Source organism: Spironucleus salmonicida, chromosome 4 (genome assembly GCF_000497125.1).
Source record: "Spironucleus salmonicida strain ATCC 50377 chromosome 4, whole genome shotgun sequence".
Lineage (NCBI taxonomy): Eukaryota > Fornicata > Diplomonadida > Hexamitidae > Spironucleus > Spironucleus salmonicida.
The window spans coordinates 1054497-1073354 of NC_090599.1; the positions used below are offsets into that span (position 1 = coordinate 1054497).

Genomic DNA, 18858 nt, shown 5'->3' on the forward strand with positions numbered 1-18858 from the left:
CAAGCTCGCACAAATCTAAGACGCACATAGGTTAGATTTGATACAAACTTCAACATTGTGAGAGCCTTTTGAGTGCCTCGAATCTAGCGGATAAATTTGGCAGTTCGTTGATTGGAACTGCTGCCTTATATCATTAAATTCTGGAGTTCGAGGAATAAACGGCAGGAAACGGAGCGCACGGGCTAGAATTTCACGAATTTGGTGTGAAATAAGTGCGATAACAAGAAAATATGTGTTTGCCAGAGCAGTTCATTCAGGGTTGCGAAAACTTGGCAAAACAATGCAGGACCAAATAATAGTCCAAAAGTTGATATAGACAATAAAAGATATATAATAATACGGTTATAATTATATCCAATTTTTTACATATTTCTCTTTAAATTTATATAATAATAATATTAATCATCTACCTTTCATTAAATGGACTTACCGCTTTAGGCCACAATTGAAAAACTCAGGGATACGGTTGCGTTAATGCCGCCAATACCAGCTCATTTTCTTGATTAAAATTTACCTCTGACAGATTTTAAGCTTATTTCTGATCAGTGCGTAGTCTTTACATTTAAAAATTTCTAAATTGCATATCTTGAAGAAATGAAATAATTTTACTTCAATAGAATAGGAGATGCTTTTGTAACAGTATTCAAGGATTTTTATGATGATGAAAAGCTCAAAAAACTAGTCGAAATTTCAAGGTAAAAATTCAACTTCTTTTTCGAAACGGAATTCAAAGCTATGACAGTTGGAATCAATAGTCAAAAGGACTATAAGGATCTGGAGCTCATGAAGTCATCTTAACATGCTAAAATACCCATGTTTCTCGAAAGTGAAGTTCTGATCACCAAAAATAACGTTGCAAAATAGTTCCAGTAAGTTGTCACAGTTACGTGTGAGAATTCTGAAGGGTTGTGCCAAGTTACGTTCGTCTAGCAAACTAAGAAATGCAATGCGATTCCGCTAAAATGCATCCCAGACGGTACGTATGTTGCGGTCTTGTACGGCCCGCAGGACCTCGGTAGCGTCTCGGAATCAGGTGAGGGCCTTGGAATCATTTTCTGTGAGGATGGCCTGGCAGGCTTCATTTTCGGCGAAAGCTCGGCGTTTAAAGTGATCCAATGAGTCATCATTCGTCGCTGTGGCTAAAGCTGCGGCTGTGGAGTCCACTGAGCTCCCCAGCTAGCATCTATTTTTCGTGTATTTCACCCATAAGATGCTGTATTTCGGTCTGGTATGCTCCCTTCTTCTCATCGAGTGTCTGTTGCTTCCTGATGATCAACTCCTCGATCTTGGCAATTTGGCTTGCCTCGCGCTACTTCTGATCGGATAGTAGGAACTGGGCCTCGGAGATCTCCTGGATCAGCTTCTACTCGATCATCTGGGTGTCCTCTTGGTTATAGATCGAAAGTGAGAGGTCAGTCAGCTTCTTCTTTAGGAACGAAATTTCCGTTTTTGCAGTCTCATGAATTCTGTCGATTTCAGCCTGAATTTGAGACAGTTTCAATGTTTTTTGGGCCAACTACTATGTATGGGTATTGAGTGAGTCCTAGTACTGCGAGTATATAGTGTTCAGTTACGCTGCCAGCTCTGGGTAAAACTTGGACATGATTTAGGGGAGTGCAAAAAGCATAATAATATTATATATAATATTAAGAAAAACTAAAATTTTGTATAATAATAATTAAGAATAGGAAAGAGTAATTTAAGATAAAACTGATAATAAATATTTATATTATTTTATGCATAATGGTTTTTGATGTATACGTTTATGGTATTAATGTAAGATTGTGATTAAATAATAGGCACCATGTGTTGTTAAATTATAATAATCATAATCAGTAGATACATCAAAAATATCCGCTCCTAGGAATGAAATATACAAAATTCTTTCAAATTTGAATGTAATATACTATTGTCAATAGAGTTCATATAATAAACTTCCAAATATTTTAGGGACTTTAATGCAAATTATTATATTTTAATTATAGAAAAACCAACCTACGTATCCTGTAAATCAATGATCCGAGCAATCAAGGTTTAGATATTCAGTCTATCTAGTTATAAGCCTATCAAATTCTCAAGTTATAGAAAGTTAAACCGCGTCTTGACCTGTGCCGCAATTCTCTAATTGGGGAACTGCATATTATATATTATTCTGGACCGCAGGTATCATTCCGCAAAATTAGCAATGTCGAAAGCAAAGAAGCCAGAGCAGACCCTGAAGGAGCGCGTGGGCAGCCTGTACCTAGCGTACCGCGCCAGTAGCCTCCCCACCTAGCTGAAGGACCTGCAGGACCACTTTGCGCTGGACTCGGAGACGAACTCCGCGCACCAGGCCCAGCTCGACTTCCACAACCTCACGCTATCGCGGGCCAAGGCGCTGGACCTGCCCTATCCGGTGTTCTTCATCGTGCACCGGCTCGTGCTGATCTATTTCGCGACGCCGATCCCCACCGAGGACCTCCGCGCCCTCACGCTCACGGTGTTCAGCCTACTCACGCGCCAGCACGACGCGGAGTACCCGGTGTTCGACGACTTCGAGGAGGCCGACGACCAGCACGCGCGGGTCTCGGCCAAGGAGGCGACGCTGGCCCCGGAAATTTTCAGCTCGGTCTCGCTGGTAGGAAAGCAGAGCGACGACCCCAAGAAGCCGCTGCGGCGGACGCTGGTCAGACTTGGCGACGCGCAGGCGAGCCAGTGCCTGCAGCTGTGTGGCCAGATGCTCGCCCAGCGCGCGCTGTTCCGGGCCAGCCTGGGCGCCAACCAGACGCGGATCTGCGGGGTGCAGACAGTGCGGGCGCCGTGCGTGCCCTTCTGCAAGGACCTGTCGCCCCTGTCCCAGGGGTTCAAGTGGAGGGCGGTGGACAGGCTGGAGCTGGTCGTGCGGGAGGCGGTCAAGGAGAAGGCGGCGAGGATGTGGGAGGAGCTGCAGGAAGCGGCCCGGCCGGCCAGCGTGAAGTGAGTCGGGTATCCCATTTTATCCATCCTTTGCTTTAGCGTATGCCACGCCGCAGCGCTAGTTAGTAGCGCGTGCGCCGTCTGCGAAAACGCGCATACTTAGTATTAAATAGCATATACTGTAGAATTCGTAGAATTTTCGTCTATGGGCTGGGGTATATAATAATTAGTGCTGCATCAGAAATGCTCGTGCTCCTGGCTGATGCCGTGCACTGCTTTCAGGACAACGCGGTCCTCCAGGGCAACTCGCAGTCCAAGGTGCTGACCCTGGTGCTCACCCCCGCCCCCGAAAACGACCCGCTGTGCGTGGCATCCAACAACCGCGAGTCCCTGTGCAAGCTGCAGTACCTCGACGCCGCCGGTGCGGTGCAGACGATCGACCAGTCGTTCATATACATCGACAGCGCCGCCGTCGCCATAAGATTCAACCTATCCTCCGCAGCAGCGAAATACACCCTCATCTCGGCGCAGTCCCTCCTCTCCTACATCGCGCTCATCGTGGGCTCGCTGGAGTCCCCCGGGGCCGTCCAGACCATCCAGCACACGCAGATGAACGCGACCAACTGCTGGGACGACCTGGTGCTCCGCTACAACCGGTCGGCGGGCCACGAGTTCCTCCAGATGGACGGCACGCCGCTCGACTGCCAGATCACGGCACCCGTGGTCAAATTCGAGTACTTCGCCGAGGAGCGGTGGAGATCCTTCGGGGTCCAGGGCGTAAGCGGGGAGGCTGGCTACTACGACGCCACCAAGACGTTCAACCACTCCGAGACGCTCCACTACAAGCAAACGCTGGCGGGACTGACGGATGCCGCCGCGATCGAGGTGTTCAAGTACTTCTTCGTGGCGTTTCAGAACAACCGGTCCATCGAGACGCGCATCCACATCGTGACCACCATTGGCTCCCTGGACCAGATCATCCTCGCGGCGCCGCTGCTCGTGCTCTCGATGGGCAGTCCGTGCTACTCCGCCCTCTAGCCCCTGGGATACGCCTCTGTCCTCCAGGTCACCGCCTTCAGCCACAACGTCGAGTTCCTCGACCACACCGCGTGCAGCTCCAAGACGACCAGCTTCGGGAACCAGATGCGGATCATCACGGACACTTTCAACTTTTCGTCGAGCCGGGAAATCAACAGCCTGCCGCACTTTCGGAAACGTTCGGGGTTTAGCATCACCTTCGACGCGCCCATCGCCAACTACTCGCAGCTGACGTCCGGGGTCATGATAAGCTACCTAACGTACTATGACGAGAATGACGTCATTCTGGACGAGGAGTCCGTGCTCCTCGCCCTGGCCCTGAGTTGCTTCCAGAACATCCAGGCCTTCTTCCAGCGGGACCGGCTCTGCGTGCAGGTCCAAACCTTCCCCACGGCGCAGTGCATCGCTCGCGGCAGCTCCTAGCTGCAGTACGTGCTCGGAATACAGCCCGGCACCTTCCTGACGCGCCAGGTCGTCTTCGTCTTCAGCATAAACTACGTGTACAACGGCTCGTTGCAGTGCACCTCGACGTACGGTACCAACGACTATGCCGAGAACTTGGCGGGCACGGTCGCAGTTAAGACGGCCCTGTACTAGAAAATGGTAGCAAACCACACCACTTTATACAACTTTTTGCAGTCGACCCACGAGTATATTCGGCCTACCGTTCTGCTCCTTTCGGATATGTCCCCAATTTACACCTACTTCGGGATTATTATCTCTGGCGTTCTGCTCCTCACCGCGGTCGGCGTAGGCGTACTTGTCCATATGCAGCGCAGAGGCTGAGCTTATTTTTATTATTTTACAAAATAAATAATATTATTATTATACATAATATATACGATTTCCTTCTAAACTAATTTCTCACGTACACTCTGCCACTAGCTGCCCTTAACAAGCTAATTCCGCACCGCTACCTGTGCAAAAAGAAGCGGAAAACTGCAAAATTTGCCTCCAAACCGCACGTGTTGCCCCGCGAATGCTCAGCAGGCGGCCGGGACCTCAAACTAGCGCTTCACACTACCTTTGCAGCTTAGGATCAAAGTCAGCTTTTCGTATTCTTATTGGCCGTGGGAGCCCGGAATGCGCAAAATTCGTCCCAAACTGATATAACGATGGAGCGAAAACTTTGAAAATTTCATATGCAATATGGCCTCTACAAGCTCTCAAGAAAAAGTTAAGCGCCGCAATTAAAGGATTCGAGTAGTTTGGAACACTGCAAATGTAAGAATTTATCGTGACTCTAACCGGAAAAATACCACTAGAAATGCTAAACCTAGGAAGTGATATAATGTATGAATTTCGCGCGAGCCGTTTCTAGATAATTTTCAAAAATAGCTTTCTGCCGAAAAATGGATCCCTCATGCAGGAGCGTTCCGTTTTTGTATTATGCTCGTGAAAATGCTGTTCTTGCAGCTGCGGCTCGCCTCATAGCAATTTCACGTGCAGTAGGCACCAAAAACGCTCGCAAAAAGTAAAACTGACTGATTACAGACACATAAATACTGCATTCAGGGAACGAATAGATCGAAAATGATATAATAAGATTGAGGAATCGTGAAATTTTTGTATAATTTAATTGGTAATGAGTCAGCTACAATAAATATACGGTACCTCCAAATAGGAAAAAGATAAATTGCTTCATTTCCTTTAACTATTTTGGCATAATGATGTGTTTATGGTGGTTGATGTACTGGTTTAATTTACTTGAACATAAATTCTAAGATCTAATTAACCTGCCTTTAGCAGTTAAGTATTGTTTGCTCGGGCCTGGAACTCCGATTAAGTTATAATTACTAGATAAACATAAATAACATTATAAGGATGTGTGCACTGCTTAAATAGCGTTTTTCCTGTAAATGAAAAATATTTTTCAAATTTTCTGGTGCGTATAGAGACTCAATTACAAAATTGCAAGTAATTACAAGTATACACACTGGGAATGCTACAAGTTTGTAGTGAAAATATGAAATTTTTAGCGTCAAAATCCATAATAATTAATTTATACTTCTATTTTAATTCCTAGAATAACGAAAATATATTTACTGAGGCAACTATAACATGAAAAAAATTTAAACACTGCTCCTTTGCACGATAATGCAATTATTTGAAAATCTGTTTTATCAGTTCATTATATAAATATTTTTCGGTTATTATCAAATATCGATTTTGATATTTCATTAATTATTAGATAGTAATATGCATTTTTTAATAGATAGCAAGAACTCGGTATATGATTATTAAGCGTTATATCACTATAAAATTAAACTACTAATACAAAGTTCCTGATACCGAAATCGATTTCTCACCAACCAGAGGAAACAAAGTTTTGAACCGTGCGGGAACTTACTAATTTGGATGCAGAAAGGTATAATATTTACAATGTGATTCAAACTTTAACTTAATAAACTATAAGCTTAGCACATTTACTTCACCATCTACTATTAACTATTTTCTTAGTTCATGTAGAGATGAAATACAAATGAATAACATAATAATTCCTTATAATTTAACATTAAAATAAGATTTTTGTCATATCAAGAATACTAGTATCACGTTATTCTAGCCTAAAATCAAGTGTTAGGTTATATTAAATGATTTAATTCGAAATTTTTAAATAGGATGGAAAATTTAGTAAAAATTCGAGGCAGCCGATTACAACTATTTTTTAACTATATCAATCAAGTAATTAAACGCAGGATATCTGTAGTAGTTTCATCCATAAGCAGTGGAATCGCGTCTTGACCTGTGCCACAATTCTCTAATTGGGGAACTGCATATTATATATTATTCTGGACCGCAGGTATCATTCCGCAAAATTAGCAATGTCGAAAGCAAAGAAGCCAGAGCAGACCCTGAAGGAGCGCGTGGGCAGCCTGTACCTAGCGTACCGCGCCAGTAGCCTCCCCACCTAGCTGAAGGACCTGCAGGACCACTTTGCGCTGGACTCGGAGACGAACTCCGCGCACCAGGCCCAGCTCGACTTCCACAACCTCACGCTATCGCGGGCCAAGGCGCTGGACCTGCCCTATCCGGTGTTCTTCATCGTGCACCGGCTCGTGCTGATCTATTTCGCGACGCCGATCCCCACCGAGGACCTCCGCGCCCTCACGCTCACGGTGTTCAGCCTACTCACGCGCCAGCACGACGCGGAGTACCCGGTGTTCGACGACTTCGAGGAGGCCGACGACCAGCACGCGCGGGTCTCGGCCAAGGAGGCGACGCTGGCCCCGGAAATTTTCAGCTCGGTCTCGCTGGTAGGAAAGCAGAGCGACGACCCCAAGAAGCCGCTGCGGCGGACGCTGGTCAGACTTGGCGACGCGCAGGCGAGCCAGTGCCTGCAGCTGTGTGGCCAGATGCTCGCCCAGCGCGCGCTGTTCCGGGCCAGCCTGGGCGCCAACCAGACGCGGATCTGCGGGGTGCAGACAGTGCGGGCGCCGTGCGTGCCCTTCTGCAAGGACCTGTCGCCCCTGTCCCAGGGGTTCAAGTGGAGGGCGGTGGACAGGCTGGAGCTGGTCGTGCGGGAGGCGGTCAAGGAGAAGGCGGCGAGGATGTGGGAGGAGCTGCAGGAAGCGGCCCGGCCGGCCAGCGTGAAGTGAGTCGGGTATCCCATTTTATCCATCCTTTGCTTTAGCGTATGCCACGCCGCAGCGCTAGTTAGTAGCGCGTGCGCCGTCTGCGAAAACGCGCATACTTAGTATTAAATAGCATATACTGTAGAATTCGTAGAATTTTCGTCTATGGGCTGGGGTATATAATAATTAGTGCTGCATCAGAAATGCTCGTGCTCCTGGCTGATGCCGTGCACTGCTTTCAGGACAACGCGGTCCTCCAGGGCAACTCGCAGTCCAAGGTGCTGACCCTGGTGCTCACCCCCGCCCCCGAAAACGACCCGCTGTGCGTGGCATCCAACAACCGCGAGTCCCTGTGCAAGCTGCAGTACCTCGACGCCGCCGGTGCGGTGCAGACGATCGACCAGTCGTTCATATACATCGACAGCGCCGCCGTCGCCATAAGATTCAACCTATCCTCCGCAGCAGCGAAATACACCCTCATCTCGGCGCAGTCCCTCCTCTCCTACATCGCGCTCATCGTGGGCTCGCTGGAGTCCCCCGGGGCCGTCCAGACCATCCAGCACACGCAGATGAACGCGACCAACTGCTGGGACGACCTGGTGCTCCGCTACAACCGGTCGGCGGGCCACGAGTTCCTCCAGATGGACGGCACGCCGCTCGACTGCCAGATCACGGCACCCGTGGTCAAATTCGAGTACTTCGCCGAGGAGCGGTGGAGATCCTTCGGGGTCCAGGGCGTAAGCGGGGAGGCTGGCTACTACGACGCCACCAAGACGTTCAACCACTCCGAGACGCTCCACTACAAGCAAACGCTGGCGGGACTGACGGATGCCGCCGCGATCGAGGTGTTCAAGTACTTCTTCGTGGCGTTTCAGAACAACCGGTCCATCGAGACGCGCATCCACATCGTGACCACCATTGGCTCCCTGGACCAGATCATCCTCGCGGCGCCGCTGCTCGTGCTCTCGATGGGCAGTCCGTGCTACTCCGCCCTCTAGCCCCTGGGATACGCCTCTGTCCTCCAGGTCACCGCCTTCAGCCACAACGTCGAGTTCCTCGACCACACCGCGTGCAGCTCCAAGACGACCAGCTTCGGGAACCAGATGCGGATCATCACGGACACTTTCAACTTTTCGTCGAGCCGGGAAATCAACAGCCTGCCGCACTTTCGGAAACGTTCGGGGTTTAGCATCACCTTCGACGCGCCCATCGCCAACTACTCGCAGCTGACGTCCGGGGTCATGATAAGCTACCTAACGTACTATGACGAGAATGACGTCATTCTGGACGAGGAGTCCGTGCTCCTCGCCCTGGCCCTGAGTTGCTTCCAGAACATCCAGGCCTTCTTCCAGCGGGACCGGCTCTGCGTGCAGGTCCAAACCTTCCCCACGGCGCAGTGCATCGCTCGCGGCAGCTCCTAGCTGCAGTACGTGCTCGGAATACAGCCCGGCACCTTCCTGACGCGCCAGGTCGTCTTCGTCTTCAGCATAAACTACGTGTACAACGGCTCGTTGCAGTGCACCTCGACGTACGGTACCAACGACTATGCCGAGAACTTGGCGGGCACGGTCGCAGTTAAGACGGCCCTGTACTAGAAAATGGTAGCAAACCACACCACTTTATACAACTTTTTGCAGTCGACCCACGAGTATATTCGGCCTACCGTTCTGCTCCTTTCGGATATGTCCCCAATTTACACCTACTTCGGGATTATTATCTCTGGCGTTCTGCTCCTCACCGCGGTCGGCGTAGGCGTACTTGTCCATATGCAGCGCAGAGGCTGAGCTTATTTTATTTCTTTAATTAATTTAATTTCACCTCACTCAACAACTCTGAACCAAAAATCTGAATGAATCTCGGCCTCCTCCTCAATATCTGTAATGAAAACAGCATTATCAACGATATCTACGCCGAATTTAGCTCTAACGCTGTCAGGTTTCAAAACTCTGGCAATTTCTGGGTCAAATGGACCACAAATTTCTCTCATTTCTTTGACAGCATTCGGACCTTCAAACTCAATTGCAATGCAAATTCCATCATCCATTCTGTCGCAATATTCTTTATAACAAGGAATTACACCATTATAGGAAATCATTAGCTCTTAAATATCTGCAGCAGTAGGAATTGCAGCATGAATACCAGAAACTGAAAGTTTTGTACGATCAAGAATGAAATCAATGATTTCTGCTGATTTTTATGGAGTGAGAATAACAACTACAGTCTTTTCAGCTACTTAAGGGGCAGAGATTGGTCGTAGTTAAAATAGGTAGTTTATTGCTTACAAAGCTTAAGCTTCAGTATCAAACGAAACAAAAGCATTAGAAATTTAATCAATGCCATATTTTTTACGTAACTGGTTTTATGCGCATTGTGCCGGATCTCTTGGACCGATAATATTTTTAAACTTCTCAATACAGCCAAATCCACGAATCTCAAAGAAAATTGCATTACCAACAAGAGAATCTACTAATTATGTAAAATATGATTGATTTTAATGTTATGAATATACAAATTCGGCGTGTTTTCTTTCTAGATAACTTAATTGAATACGCTCAAAAGAAAGTTAATTTACCCTCAAAGCATCAACAACGTCCGAAAGTACTTTTAGATTTTTAACAGCGTGTGGCTTTATGATAGCGAAACATTTTTCATTATCTGCAGAAAGTTTATTAGAAGTGAAAATATTTGCATATTAGATGATGTTATGTTGTCTACCATGGATTGTAACTGCATTTCCAGGAGCAAATCTAGTTAAATCTAGCTCTGGATAAGGAGATCTCTTAAGAAAAACTCTTTTATTTGTTACATCCATAATTTCGATTTCCTATGTTTCAACGAAGATTCTAATAATATAAGGACGATCTTTATCAGCCAACTTATCATACCACGATGAATTAAAGCACAATGGCGTGGCATCTTATGCAGTTGAATGACGAGGATCAATTTTCACTGTTTAGGTAAAAGACATTTTGCGGATTCTGGAGTGGCTTCTAAATACTTCACTTATTTTGTATAATAAGTTTAGCTTACCTGATTTTGAAAATTATAATTAATAAAATAAAAATTCTCCCAAACCGGGAATCGAACCCGGATCTCCTGGGTGAAAACCAGAAATGCTAACCGTTATACCATTTGGGAATATTGATAATATATTAATAATCATCTATACTACTAATACAAAAAAATAATTAACATAATAGAATTTATCTTCCTAGTTGCCTAGATCATGCAATATCATACCACTCAAAGTTTTATGTTTTTTTATATATAATTAATTTTGTTATTATATATAAGAAATTTTAAGATACTTCATTCTGTAGATCAATATTATTTCTTATTTCTATTTAGCATTAAACTAGTTTGTAAAAAGCAGCTATTAATGTATATAAGATATAGTTTATTTAATCTTAAGAACATTATAAAGTATAAATAGAATTTTAAATAATTTTTATTCATGAGAAAGTTAGTTTACAAATAGTATATGAAATAATAGCACAAACAAGGCATATTTCTGACAAATATATGCATATTTTTATTCTTTTTTTGGGTTAACGATAATGCTATTTCCATGATTTAAATATCATACAAAATTAAATTTTAGTTATAATAATATTAAAAAAATTATTTGCAAATATAAAATATTTTAATATTAATTAACAACTTAATTGTTATTATTATATATTGAAATATATTCAATATCTTTTTAATTTTAAATGACAACTTAACATTACAAATCTATCTAAGATCCGTATTTCGTATTTGGTATTTAAACTTTCACAGCTTTAGCATTATCTTAAAGTAATGAAATTATAGCTTATGCAGATGCAGAATATCACGTAAATTTGGTGGATAGCGAAGGTGAAAAATTGTTCACCTTTTTAGAAGATTTTGATTATATTAGCAACTTGTGCTTTGCATAAAATGATAAATTTATTATTTCAGCTACAAAAAAAGGTTTCTAAATTTTTGAACTTGAAACTAAAAGAGCCCTTTTCTAAATTGGCCACAAAGATACTGATGCACATGATTCAGCTGTAACAGCTGTATGCACTGTTGGTAATATCCTAGTCACAGGTGGATAAGATACTACTGTTAAATAGTGGTATTTTGGGCCATTAGACGATGACCTCCATGAGTTGACATAAACACATGGATCATATACTTAGTAAAAAGGGAAATGGCAATTAACTTTTTCTTAGACGTTGTAGGGTCATAAATCTCCAATTTATAATATTATTACGGGGGCTGGTTTAGTTGTTTCTCTTGCATAAGATTCTTAGGTTAAAATTTATTCAATTGAACAAAAATAGTTAAAATCATATGCGTTAATTAATGAGCATACGTCTGACGTTTTGTCAGCAGCGATTTCACCAAATGGCAAGCTTATTGTGACTGGATCTAGAGATAATGGTGTTTGTGTTTCAACTACAAAAGGGGAACTAATCACTAACTTTTATGCACATGATGCTGATGTTATGTTTGTTGCTTTTACGGGAGATGGACAATTTTTACTAACTGCTGATTACGATGGAGTTTTTAGACTTTACGCAACCCCAGAAATTCCACAAGAAAAGAAATCGTAGGTTAGTAAGTCCTCTACTTTCGTTGAAGTTACTAAATAAGTCAATGAAATGAGCAATATTTCTATGTTAGCTCAACCAAAAGTTAATGAAGACAAAACTAAAGTTCCAGAAAAACTTCTTCAATATACCCTACACGACGAGTCAATGTGCAGAGTTTTGATTGGTTCTTAATTGCCAATTCTTATCACTGCCTAAGTTACTAATTTTCTACGTATTTGGGATATTTCTGATCTTGCAGAACCTGCCCTTATTAAGGAAATATTCTCACACACAGATGAAATTACCGATATTAAAGCAGCAGAAACAAATGTTATTTTAACCTCTTCAAAAGATGGAAATTTCTCTATTTTGGACTATATCACAGGTGACAAATGCGCAGTTGTTAGTAACGGTGGTAGTGTTAATGCAGTGGACTACCATCATAAAGAACAACAAATTTTTGCATCAAACTCTAAATACGAAGTTCTTGGTTATCAAGTGCTCCCAGATTAGCTCCCATAACAGTTTTGTACAATGAAAGGCCACAAGGGAAAAGTTACTGAAATTATCGCGGCTGACCATATGCTTATAACATCAGGTGAAGATAGCTATATCATGCTCTGGAATATTCCAGTTTATGAAGAAGGTGAAATTTACGTTTTGACGCCTTTTGAAAAGCGCCGTTTTGCCCCTGCAAACGTCACTGCAATGTGCTTTTAAAACTCATTTTTGGTACTAGCATTTGCTGATCATTCTGTGCGCGTTTTCAATGTTTTAAAACGCAGATTGGTCTAGAAACTCGTGATTGACAAGGCACATGCCGCACAGATTACGGGTGTACAAATAATCAATAATGCGATTATTTCATGTGCGGTTGATGGTACTATCAAGCAGTTTAAGTTATCGCCTAAAGTTAACAAAAGATACCTGAAAAACGACGTTTTGACGTCAATTGTAGGCAGCGAAATTGAGTGCTTTAATCGATTTTTTAAATCAAGTTCTCATATTTGCGAGCTTTAAATGCTTCTTCCAGTTGAATTTGGGCTTCCTAACTGTATCAGTTGTGAAGATCAAAGTATCGTTATTGGAACAACATTTGGAACTGCGGTATTGGTGAATTTGGAGTTCGAAATATAGTATGTAATGGCAACTGAAGGACATGAAACTGCAACTAAAATATTAATGAGGGAAGGCAAGGTGATTGTTGGTTTTAGAAAGGGAATGATCTAGATTTGGGACTTGGAATGTGAGGAAAATTATTAGAAAAAGGTTGTTGTTTTGGTTGGGCAGCAGCTTGAGGAGGACTTAGAGCAAGGAGAAGAAATTAGTGATTTGACCGGAGAGGTTGAGAAAGTAGAAGAAGTGAAACCTCATTTCATGGATGGCAGGAAACTAGATTTAAGCGAAAGTGACTGATTTTTGGTTAATTTGTGTTCAACCTTTATTTGTAACTTATACAAATATGTTGCATAATTATTACTGGAAATTATGATAAATACGTTCAACTGTTTATTAGATTCATAATAAAATATTTTTACTGAAAACATGTTTATAACAAAAGAAATAAAATATAAATTTTATCAGATTTAGTTATACTATAGTTTTTTTACTGGATAGAATCTGATAATTTGTTTAATAAAAAATTCTATATGTAATCATTTCGAATATAATATATCAAAAAAGTAGGTAGTTAACAAATTACACAGATTAATACTAGAAAAGGTAATAAACGGCGATAATAACTCTAAATATAAGATTAATAATATTATTTAGTAGAAATTGGATTTTAAAAATTAGAAATTATTCTATATAATAAATTCCGAATGTAATCAGCTCTTAATTTCTTACATATTTTTAAGAAACTGTATTCCATTCGTTACTCTATGTAATACTATGGAATTATACTAAAGATTAAATACAATTTATTTCTGTAGTATTATTTTATTTATTAAGATAATATAAGAATTATTATTATTATTAAAACACAAATTAAGTTACTAATATATGAATAAAATTTAATATTATACATTGCCCTGATTAAATCATTCTTAATAAATGAAAAGAAATTTATCAAAACTTGGAAATGCTAGTAATAGCTTTTCCAGATCATATCAAGGTGAAGATGAAAATTTCATGGAAGTAACTACACCTCCATCAAAATCTAAGGGAATCAAGGGCTTTGGGAAACATAAAGAAAAACCTGCTGGATTCTCTTAATAGCGCAATGAAGATCTTTTGTTTGAATGACATATATTGATATCACTTAATGTTATTTAAACATTAGTAATTGTTTCTAAAACTGGTAGCAATTTCATTCAATCTTATTTAAAATTTTCTAATTATTATATAGGTTTATATATATTCCCTTTCCTATACGCCATTCCAAATGTTGAAAATAACCTCTGTATACGGTATCGGGTAAGCAGAAGATCAAAATCCTCGTTGGCGCAAAACAATGGAAGATGCAACAGTTATGGTTGATCGGTTTGGTAATGCCCCAACGACAGGATACTTTGCTGTCTATGATGGTCACGGTGGGCCCGAGGCAGCTAGAACTGCTGCTGAGTCTGTACATAAGATTTTAGCTGAAGAAGCTGCTAAATAATAACCCTAAGAGGTATTGGATTTTGATACACTTGATTTTGCACTAGCTGCAAATAATGCCATTCAACGTGCAGACTAACTATAGAAGCAGAGGGGTCATGTTTATGTTGGGTGCACGGCATGCTGCCTAGTAGTAAGTAAATTAAAATATCTGATCATGAACGTAGGGGATTCTAGAAGTGTGCTTAGCAGACGGGGATAGGCGATACGACTTAGTAAAGACCATAAAGCAACGGATGCTGAAGAACAAGAGAGAATCAAGAAAGCAGGAGGTGCGGTAGTAGGTGGTCGTGTTAACGGGTTCATCAGTGTGAGCAGGGCCCTTGGAGATCACTGCATCAAGCAGCTTGTTATCAGCGACCCCCAAGTAGCAGATGTCGCAAGAGATCCTACTGATTAATTTGTTATCGTAGGGTGTGATGGTGTCTGGGACGTGCTGAGTGATCAGTAAGCAGTAGAAATCTGCCTCAAAGTACTGAAGGACACCCAGAGCCCATAAAGGGCAGCCGCGGAGCTAAAGAACGCAGCATTGAGAGCGAACACGCAGGATAACGTAAGCGTACTGGTTTTAGTGCTGAAGGACCCACAGCAGTTTGAGTGATCTTTATGATAGGAAGCGAGGATTTGAAGGAGAAGATCACTACCGTACCACCCCATTCAGCGCTTTAAGATTTAGTAAAAGCTAAGAACCGTGGCCTCTGGGACATACGCGATTTACGTTGATCTTCTAGCCTGAGGGGAAACAGGATTTAAGGCAACCCATGCGCAGTCCCAGTAGTGAATTTTCCGTACAGCTCACGTTCCAGTTCTAAATTTGCCTTAATTTTGCGCGAGCTTGAAGGCGGTTAGAGCCGCTTCTGCGGCGCCTGCTCGTTCGGTTTGGCGGGCGAAATTTCTGCAGGAAGGAGCGGTGTAAGGAGCGTGCAAGAGGTGATATAACCAATTTTGGGCCGAACTGAAGGGGGTTCTTGCGGTGCGGGGGGACAGGCGGAGCGGGACCCGTGGAATTGGTTCTCCGCCCTCCGTGTAATAGTTTATCTGCAGTAGAGGCGCCAGGAGTGCTATTCGGCGGCAATTCTTATTGCCGGCATGGTCCCGTCCTGCCCTTTCCAGCCTACCACTCCTAAATGTCAATCCAGGCCTCACAGGCAGCCATCCAGCAGGCCGTGCACGAGCACCTGCTGCGCGCTGGGGAGAGCGTCCAGCACGGCACGAACGACCTGCGCCAGGTCGAGGTGCAGGAAATCGTGGCGAGGGCCCTCAAGGCCAAGGTTGCCGCGGTCTCTGGTCCGAAGGGGAAGGCCACCCGGTCCATCCTGCAGCATAACATCGCCAGGAACGGCGGCGTGATCGTCCCGAGCGTGGACATGGCCCAGTACAGGGCGCGGGTGCGCGGCACCATCCAGGCCCTCGCGGCGCTGGGCCAGTGAGCGGTGCGCCTTCCCTCCACTCTTTTACTGCCTCTTCTTCCTTCACTGCACTCCTTATTGTATTCACTTCCTTCCTCCCTCCCTCCCTTCGCCGGTCAACCCAGGCGCACCGCCCTAGTCGAACCGGAAACTGCTGTAAACTTCGTTTTCGGTTTCGGAGTGATTTCAATTCCGCGAATGGGGCCGGTGCCTTGCTAGTCCCCCAACATCTACAGTGCGGGCTCTGCCTCGACCAGGCCCATTCGCCGAAATATCCCACTACGGGAGCGGCCGATCTGAAACCTCCCTAATACACATAGAATACCAGATTTTTGCGCGTACTTGAACGTCAGAAATTGGCGATATCCCTATTCTAGCCACTTAGTTTCCACATTACAATCACTGACTCTACCACCGTCCGGAAATAGCTTCCTGGGCCTCCGCCACTCCCCAAATGCCGAAAGACGTATGGTCCTTCGACAAAATCCAGGAACTCGCCGACGCGGTAGCGGCCTACGGCGCCGACTTCGACCGGATTAGCAGCAAGGTCCTCCGCGGCATGACCAAGCGGCAGCTGCGCAACGCGTACTACAAGCTGCGCCGCGAGGACCCCCTGCTCTTCGCGGCGCCGCCCGCCCTGGCCAAGGCGCCGGTCCTGCTGTGGCCCATGAGCGAGGCCGACTCGGACCTCGCGCTGGAGCTGTTCGACGCCGACCTGTTTTGGGAGTGAGCTATTTCGTCAGACGCCCGCGCCCGGCTGGCACTACCGCCGCGGTCGCCTCCCGCATTCCGGCGCGCGGGGTGAACTATATATGCTGGGCATAATATTCGCGGGAGCCCGCCGGAATGGAACTCTCGCTCCACCAGTTCCGGCGCCTCGTGCGCGTGCAGGTGGGGGACCGCGTGTGGGTCTTCAGCGTGCAGAACTCCAACCCGCTGCGCGTCCAGCTCTTCGGGCTGCTGGTGCTCTCCCAGGCCGTGGCGTGCTAGGCCGCACAGGCGCTCGAGGTGAAGACGTCCTCCCACACCCTGTTCCGGCTCCGCGGCACGAGGCGGAACCAGGACATCATCACCCGCATGGGGGACTTCTACCACCGCGTCGTCTTCCGGTACCAGCCGCGGCCGGACTTCCAGCACGCGGCGGCGGCGACCATCCTGGACCTCCGGCAGGAGCTGTGACAGAACGGTATCCGGGGTGGAGCTGCCTGGCCGGTCTGGATGCTGGGGCGGAGTCGTTGGACACGCGGCTGCCCAGAGTCCCCCATCCAGGGCCAGCGGAGAGGCCAGGCGTGTCCCCCACAATAGGGTAAATGAGGGCCAGGCCTGGGCGATTTGCAGAACTCAGCCAATGCAGGGCTGGTGGGAAGCCATATCGTCAAAGTGGGCAATAAATGTTAATTATGCGCAAGCATTAGTATTTAGTATATATTGCGATCCCAACTTGTGATAAACCTCTACAGCTTGTTAAGTGTCTAGCATCTAAAATATATAGACGATACAATATATTTATTGACTTTGCCATCCAATACAATTACTTCGATAATTGTTGGCATCCAGTCATTCCATTCAGCTTAATCGAAGCGTGGCTAGAAAGCTGACTATCGTAAATTAAACTTTTGGTCTAAGGAAGGCGAACTCAGCAGAATAAATACGATATACCTAAAATAATTCTGAGTGTACACCTCTATAAAATTATAATAAAATGTATATTCTATAACATATAATTCTAAATATTTTACATTAAGTTGGTAACTTGTCTCGAATGGTATTTTATGGCGGCTGAAAATTTATCTAAAAGCTTGCCCATTTCTCAATCCCTAACCTGCGGATAGCAATCGAAACAAGTTTTTTCGAAGCTGGGATACATGCAAAATTACTTCTCTCACTTCAGATTATTAATTAGTGTTTCTGAAGAGTATCAGCTGATAGGAAGGCGTCTTCTATCTGTGTGCAAAACTATACCTGGCGATGTGGCAACCTAGCAGGACTGGCACGCTTGCTGCTAGTCGCAAAGCGTAATTGCTTCGGGATAACATGGCATGATCGTACTGTTTTGCGCTAGGGTGCCAGCCTCACCCTGGGCGGCCTTCTTGCCTCAATCTTGGAAAGCAGGTTGTCAGCTATGTGCCAGGTTACCTAGCTTTACAGCTTCCCGTAGATGCCTATCAGCAAAATTACCAACTGTGGGGCTTGAACCCACGCGGACTGACGCCCATGAGATCTTAAGTCACACGCCTTAACCACTCGGCCAAGTTGGTATGGTAGCTGTATAGCAGTAGCCTGGCCCACTGGACTGTCTCTCCCCGGACTGAGCGGCAGGGCCCGCCACTAGGGTATATCGATTGGTAAATGCCACGGCAATAGTACTGTGCGCGAACTTCAGAGGCAGCTATTCAGCTGCAGTCCAGGATGCCTAGAATGGCATCCGGTGTTAGCAATGCGGTTAAACTCCTGCGTCTGTAGTGACACCTGTGAATTCCTAGTGCGCGCATCCTCGATAGCACGGGTAGGGGCATTAAGCATATATGCGATAAGTGATTTAATCAGTCGGAATTTATGAGAGTGGTTGTCCAGGGTTGGACTCTGCCGTTGAACGGTCCCTGGCACCACTAGAAAATAAAAATTCTCCCAAACCGGGAATCGAACCCGGATCTCCTGGGTGAAAACCAGAAATGCTAACCGTTATACCATTTGGGAATAAATATGTTATATAGATATTTTAATACGATATATAATTAAATAATATGAAAAATAGTAGCAGGCTGTGTTATGGTG

At 44.7% G+C, this 18858-nt stretch overlaps 14 protein-coding genes and 3 non-coding genes across 17 annotated transcripts; 11 read left to right on the forward strand and 6 right to left on the reverse strand. All coding sequences in view use genetic code 6, as the record gives it.

The window, feature by feature from the left end:
• Positions 1 to 420: 420 nt before the first annotated feature.
• SS50377_24149 (uncharacterized protein) lies at positions 421 to 1119 on the forward strand (the record flags this gene model as incomplete). Its single annotated transcript, XM_067908001.1, has 1 exon — positions 421 to 1119. The coding sequence occupies one exon, from the start codon at positions 421 to 423 to the stop codon at positions 1117 to 1119; it is 699 nt and encodes a 232-aa protein (XP_067764975.1).
• Positions 1120 to 1123: 4 nt separating this feature from the next.
• On the reverse strand, positions 1124 to 1627 carry SS50377_24150 (uncharacterized protein; the record flags this gene model as incomplete). The annotated part of the gene is made up of 1 exon (XM_067908002.1): positions 1124 to 1627. The coding sequence occupies one exon, from the start codon at positions 1625 to 1627 to the stop codon at positions 1124 to 1126; it is 504 nt and encodes a 167-aa protein (XP_067764976.1).
• Positions 1628 to 2185: 558 nt separating this feature from the next.
• SS50377_24151 (uncharacterized protein) lies at positions 2186 to 2959 on the forward strand (the record flags this gene model as incomplete). The annotated part of the gene is made up of 1 exon (XM_067908003.1): positions 2186 to 2959. The coding sequence occupies one exon, from the start codon at positions 2186 to 2188 to the stop codon at positions 2957 to 2959; it is 774 nt and encodes a 257-aa protein (XP_067764977.1).
• Positions 2960 to 3138: 179 nt separating this feature from the next.
• SS50377_24152 (uncharacterized protein) lies at positions 3139 to 4719 on the forward strand (the record flags this gene model as incomplete). The annotated part of the gene is made up of 1 exon (XM_067908004.1): positions 3139 to 4719. The coding sequence occupies one exon, from the start codon at positions 3139 to 3141 to the stop codon at positions 4717 to 4719; it is 1581 nt and encodes a 526-aa protein (XP_067764978.1).
• Positions 4720 to 5071: 352 nt separating this feature from the next.
• Positions 5072 to 5599, reverse strand: SS50377_24153 (uncharacterized protein; the record flags this gene model as incomplete). The annotated part of the gene is made up of 1 exon (XM_067908005.1): positions 5072 to 5599. One exon carries the CDS (start codon positions 5597 to 5599, stop codon positions 5072 to 5074), a length of 528 nt encoding a protein of 175 aa, XP_067764979.1.
• A 1159-nt stretch (positions 5600 to 6758) lies between these two features.
• On the forward strand, positions 6759 to 7532 carry SS50377_24154 (uncharacterized protein; the record flags this gene model as incomplete). The annotated part of the gene is made up of 1 exon (XM_067908006.1): positions 6759 to 7532. The coding sequence occupies one exon, from the start codon at positions 6759 to 6761 to the stop codon at positions 7530 to 7532; it is 774 nt and encodes a 257-aa protein (XP_067764980.1).
• Positions 7533 to 7711: 179 nt separating this feature from the next.
• On the forward strand, positions 7712 to 9292 carry SS50377_24155 (uncharacterized protein; the record flags this gene model as incomplete). Its single annotated transcript, XM_067908007.1, has 1 exon — positions 7712 to 9292. One exon carries the CDS (start codon positions 7712 to 7714, stop codon positions 9290 to 9292), a length of 1581 nt encoding a protein of 526 aa, XP_067764981.1.
• A 35-nt stretch (positions 9293 to 9327) lies between these two features.
• On the reverse strand, positions 9328 to 10476 carry SS50377_24156 (Nucleoside diphosphate kinase; the record flags this gene model as incomplete). Its single annotated transcript, XM_067908008.1, has 1 exon — positions 9328 to 10476. The coding sequence occupies one exon, from the start codon at positions 10474 to 10476 to the stop codon at positions 9328 to 9330; it is 1149 nt and encodes a 382-aa protein (XP_067764982.1).
• Positions 10477 to 10574: 98 nt separating this feature from the next.
• Positions 10575 to 10646, reverse strand: SS50377_t20057. Its single transcript has one exon. It is a non-coding gene; the product is annotated as a tRNA-Glu (tRNA).
• A 575-nt stretch (positions 10647 to 11221) lies between these two features.
• Positions 11222 to 13486, forward strand: SS50377_24157 (WD domain, G-beta repeat-containing protein; the record flags this gene model as incomplete). Its single annotated transcript, XM_067908009.1, has 1 exon — positions 11222 to 13486. The coding sequence occupies one exon, from the start codon at positions 11222 to 11224 to the stop codon at positions 13484 to 13486; it is 2265 nt and encodes a 754-aa protein (XP_067764983.1).
• Positions 13487 to 14125: 639 nt separating this feature from the next.
• Positions 14126 to 14317, forward strand: SS50377_24158 (uncharacterized protein; the record flags this gene model as incomplete). Its single annotated transcript, XM_067908010.1, has 1 exon — positions 14126 to 14317. The coding sequence occupies one exon, from the start codon at positions 14126 to 14128 to the stop codon at positions 14315 to 14317; it is 192 nt and encodes a 63-aa protein (XP_067764984.1).
• A 139-nt stretch (positions 14318 to 14456) lies between these two features.
• Positions 14457 to 15275, forward strand: SS50377_24159 (Serine/threonine-protein phosphatase 2C; the record flags this gene model as incomplete). The annotated part of the gene is made up of 1 exon (XM_067908011.1): positions 14457 to 15275. The coding sequence occupies one exon, from the start codon at positions 14457 to 14459 to the stop codon at positions 15273 to 15275; it is 819 nt and encodes a 272-aa protein (XP_067764985.1).
• Positions 15276 to 15801: 526 nt separating this feature from the next.
• SS50377_24160 (uncharacterized protein) lies at positions 15802 to 16104 on the forward strand (the record flags this gene model as incomplete). Its single annotated transcript, XM_067908012.1, has 1 exon — positions 15802 to 16104. The coding sequence occupies one exon, from the start codon at positions 15802 to 15804 to the stop codon at positions 16102 to 16104; it is 303 nt and encodes a 100-aa protein (XP_067764986.1).
• Positions 16105 to 16537: 433 nt separating this feature from the next.
• SS50377_24161 (uncharacterized protein) lies at positions 16538 to 16813 on the forward strand (the record flags this gene model as incomplete). Its single annotated transcript, XM_067908013.1, has 1 exon — positions 16538 to 16813. One exon carries the CDS (start codon positions 16538 to 16540, stop codon positions 16811 to 16813), a length of 276 nt encoding a protein of 91 aa, XP_067764987.1.
• A 116-nt stretch (positions 16814 to 16929) lies between these two features.
• Positions 16930 to 17262, forward strand: SS50377_24162 (uncharacterized protein; the record flags this gene model as incomplete). Its single annotated transcript, XM_067908014.1, has 1 exon — positions 16930 to 17262. One exon carries the CDS (start codon positions 16930 to 16932, stop codon positions 17260 to 17262), a length of 333 nt encoding a protein of 110 aa, XP_067764988.1.
• Positions 17263 to 18258: 996 nt separating this feature from the next.
• On the reverse strand, positions 18259 to 18341 carry SS50377_t20056. Its single transcript has one exon. It is a non-coding gene; the product is annotated as a tRNA-Leu (tRNA).
• Positions 18342 to 18708: 367 nt separating this feature from the next.
• SS50377_t20055 lies at positions 18709 to 18780 on the reverse strand. Its single transcript has one exon. It is a non-coding gene; the product is annotated as a tRNA-Glu (tRNA).
• Between the last annotated feature and the right edge of the window lie 78 nt (positions 18781 to 18858).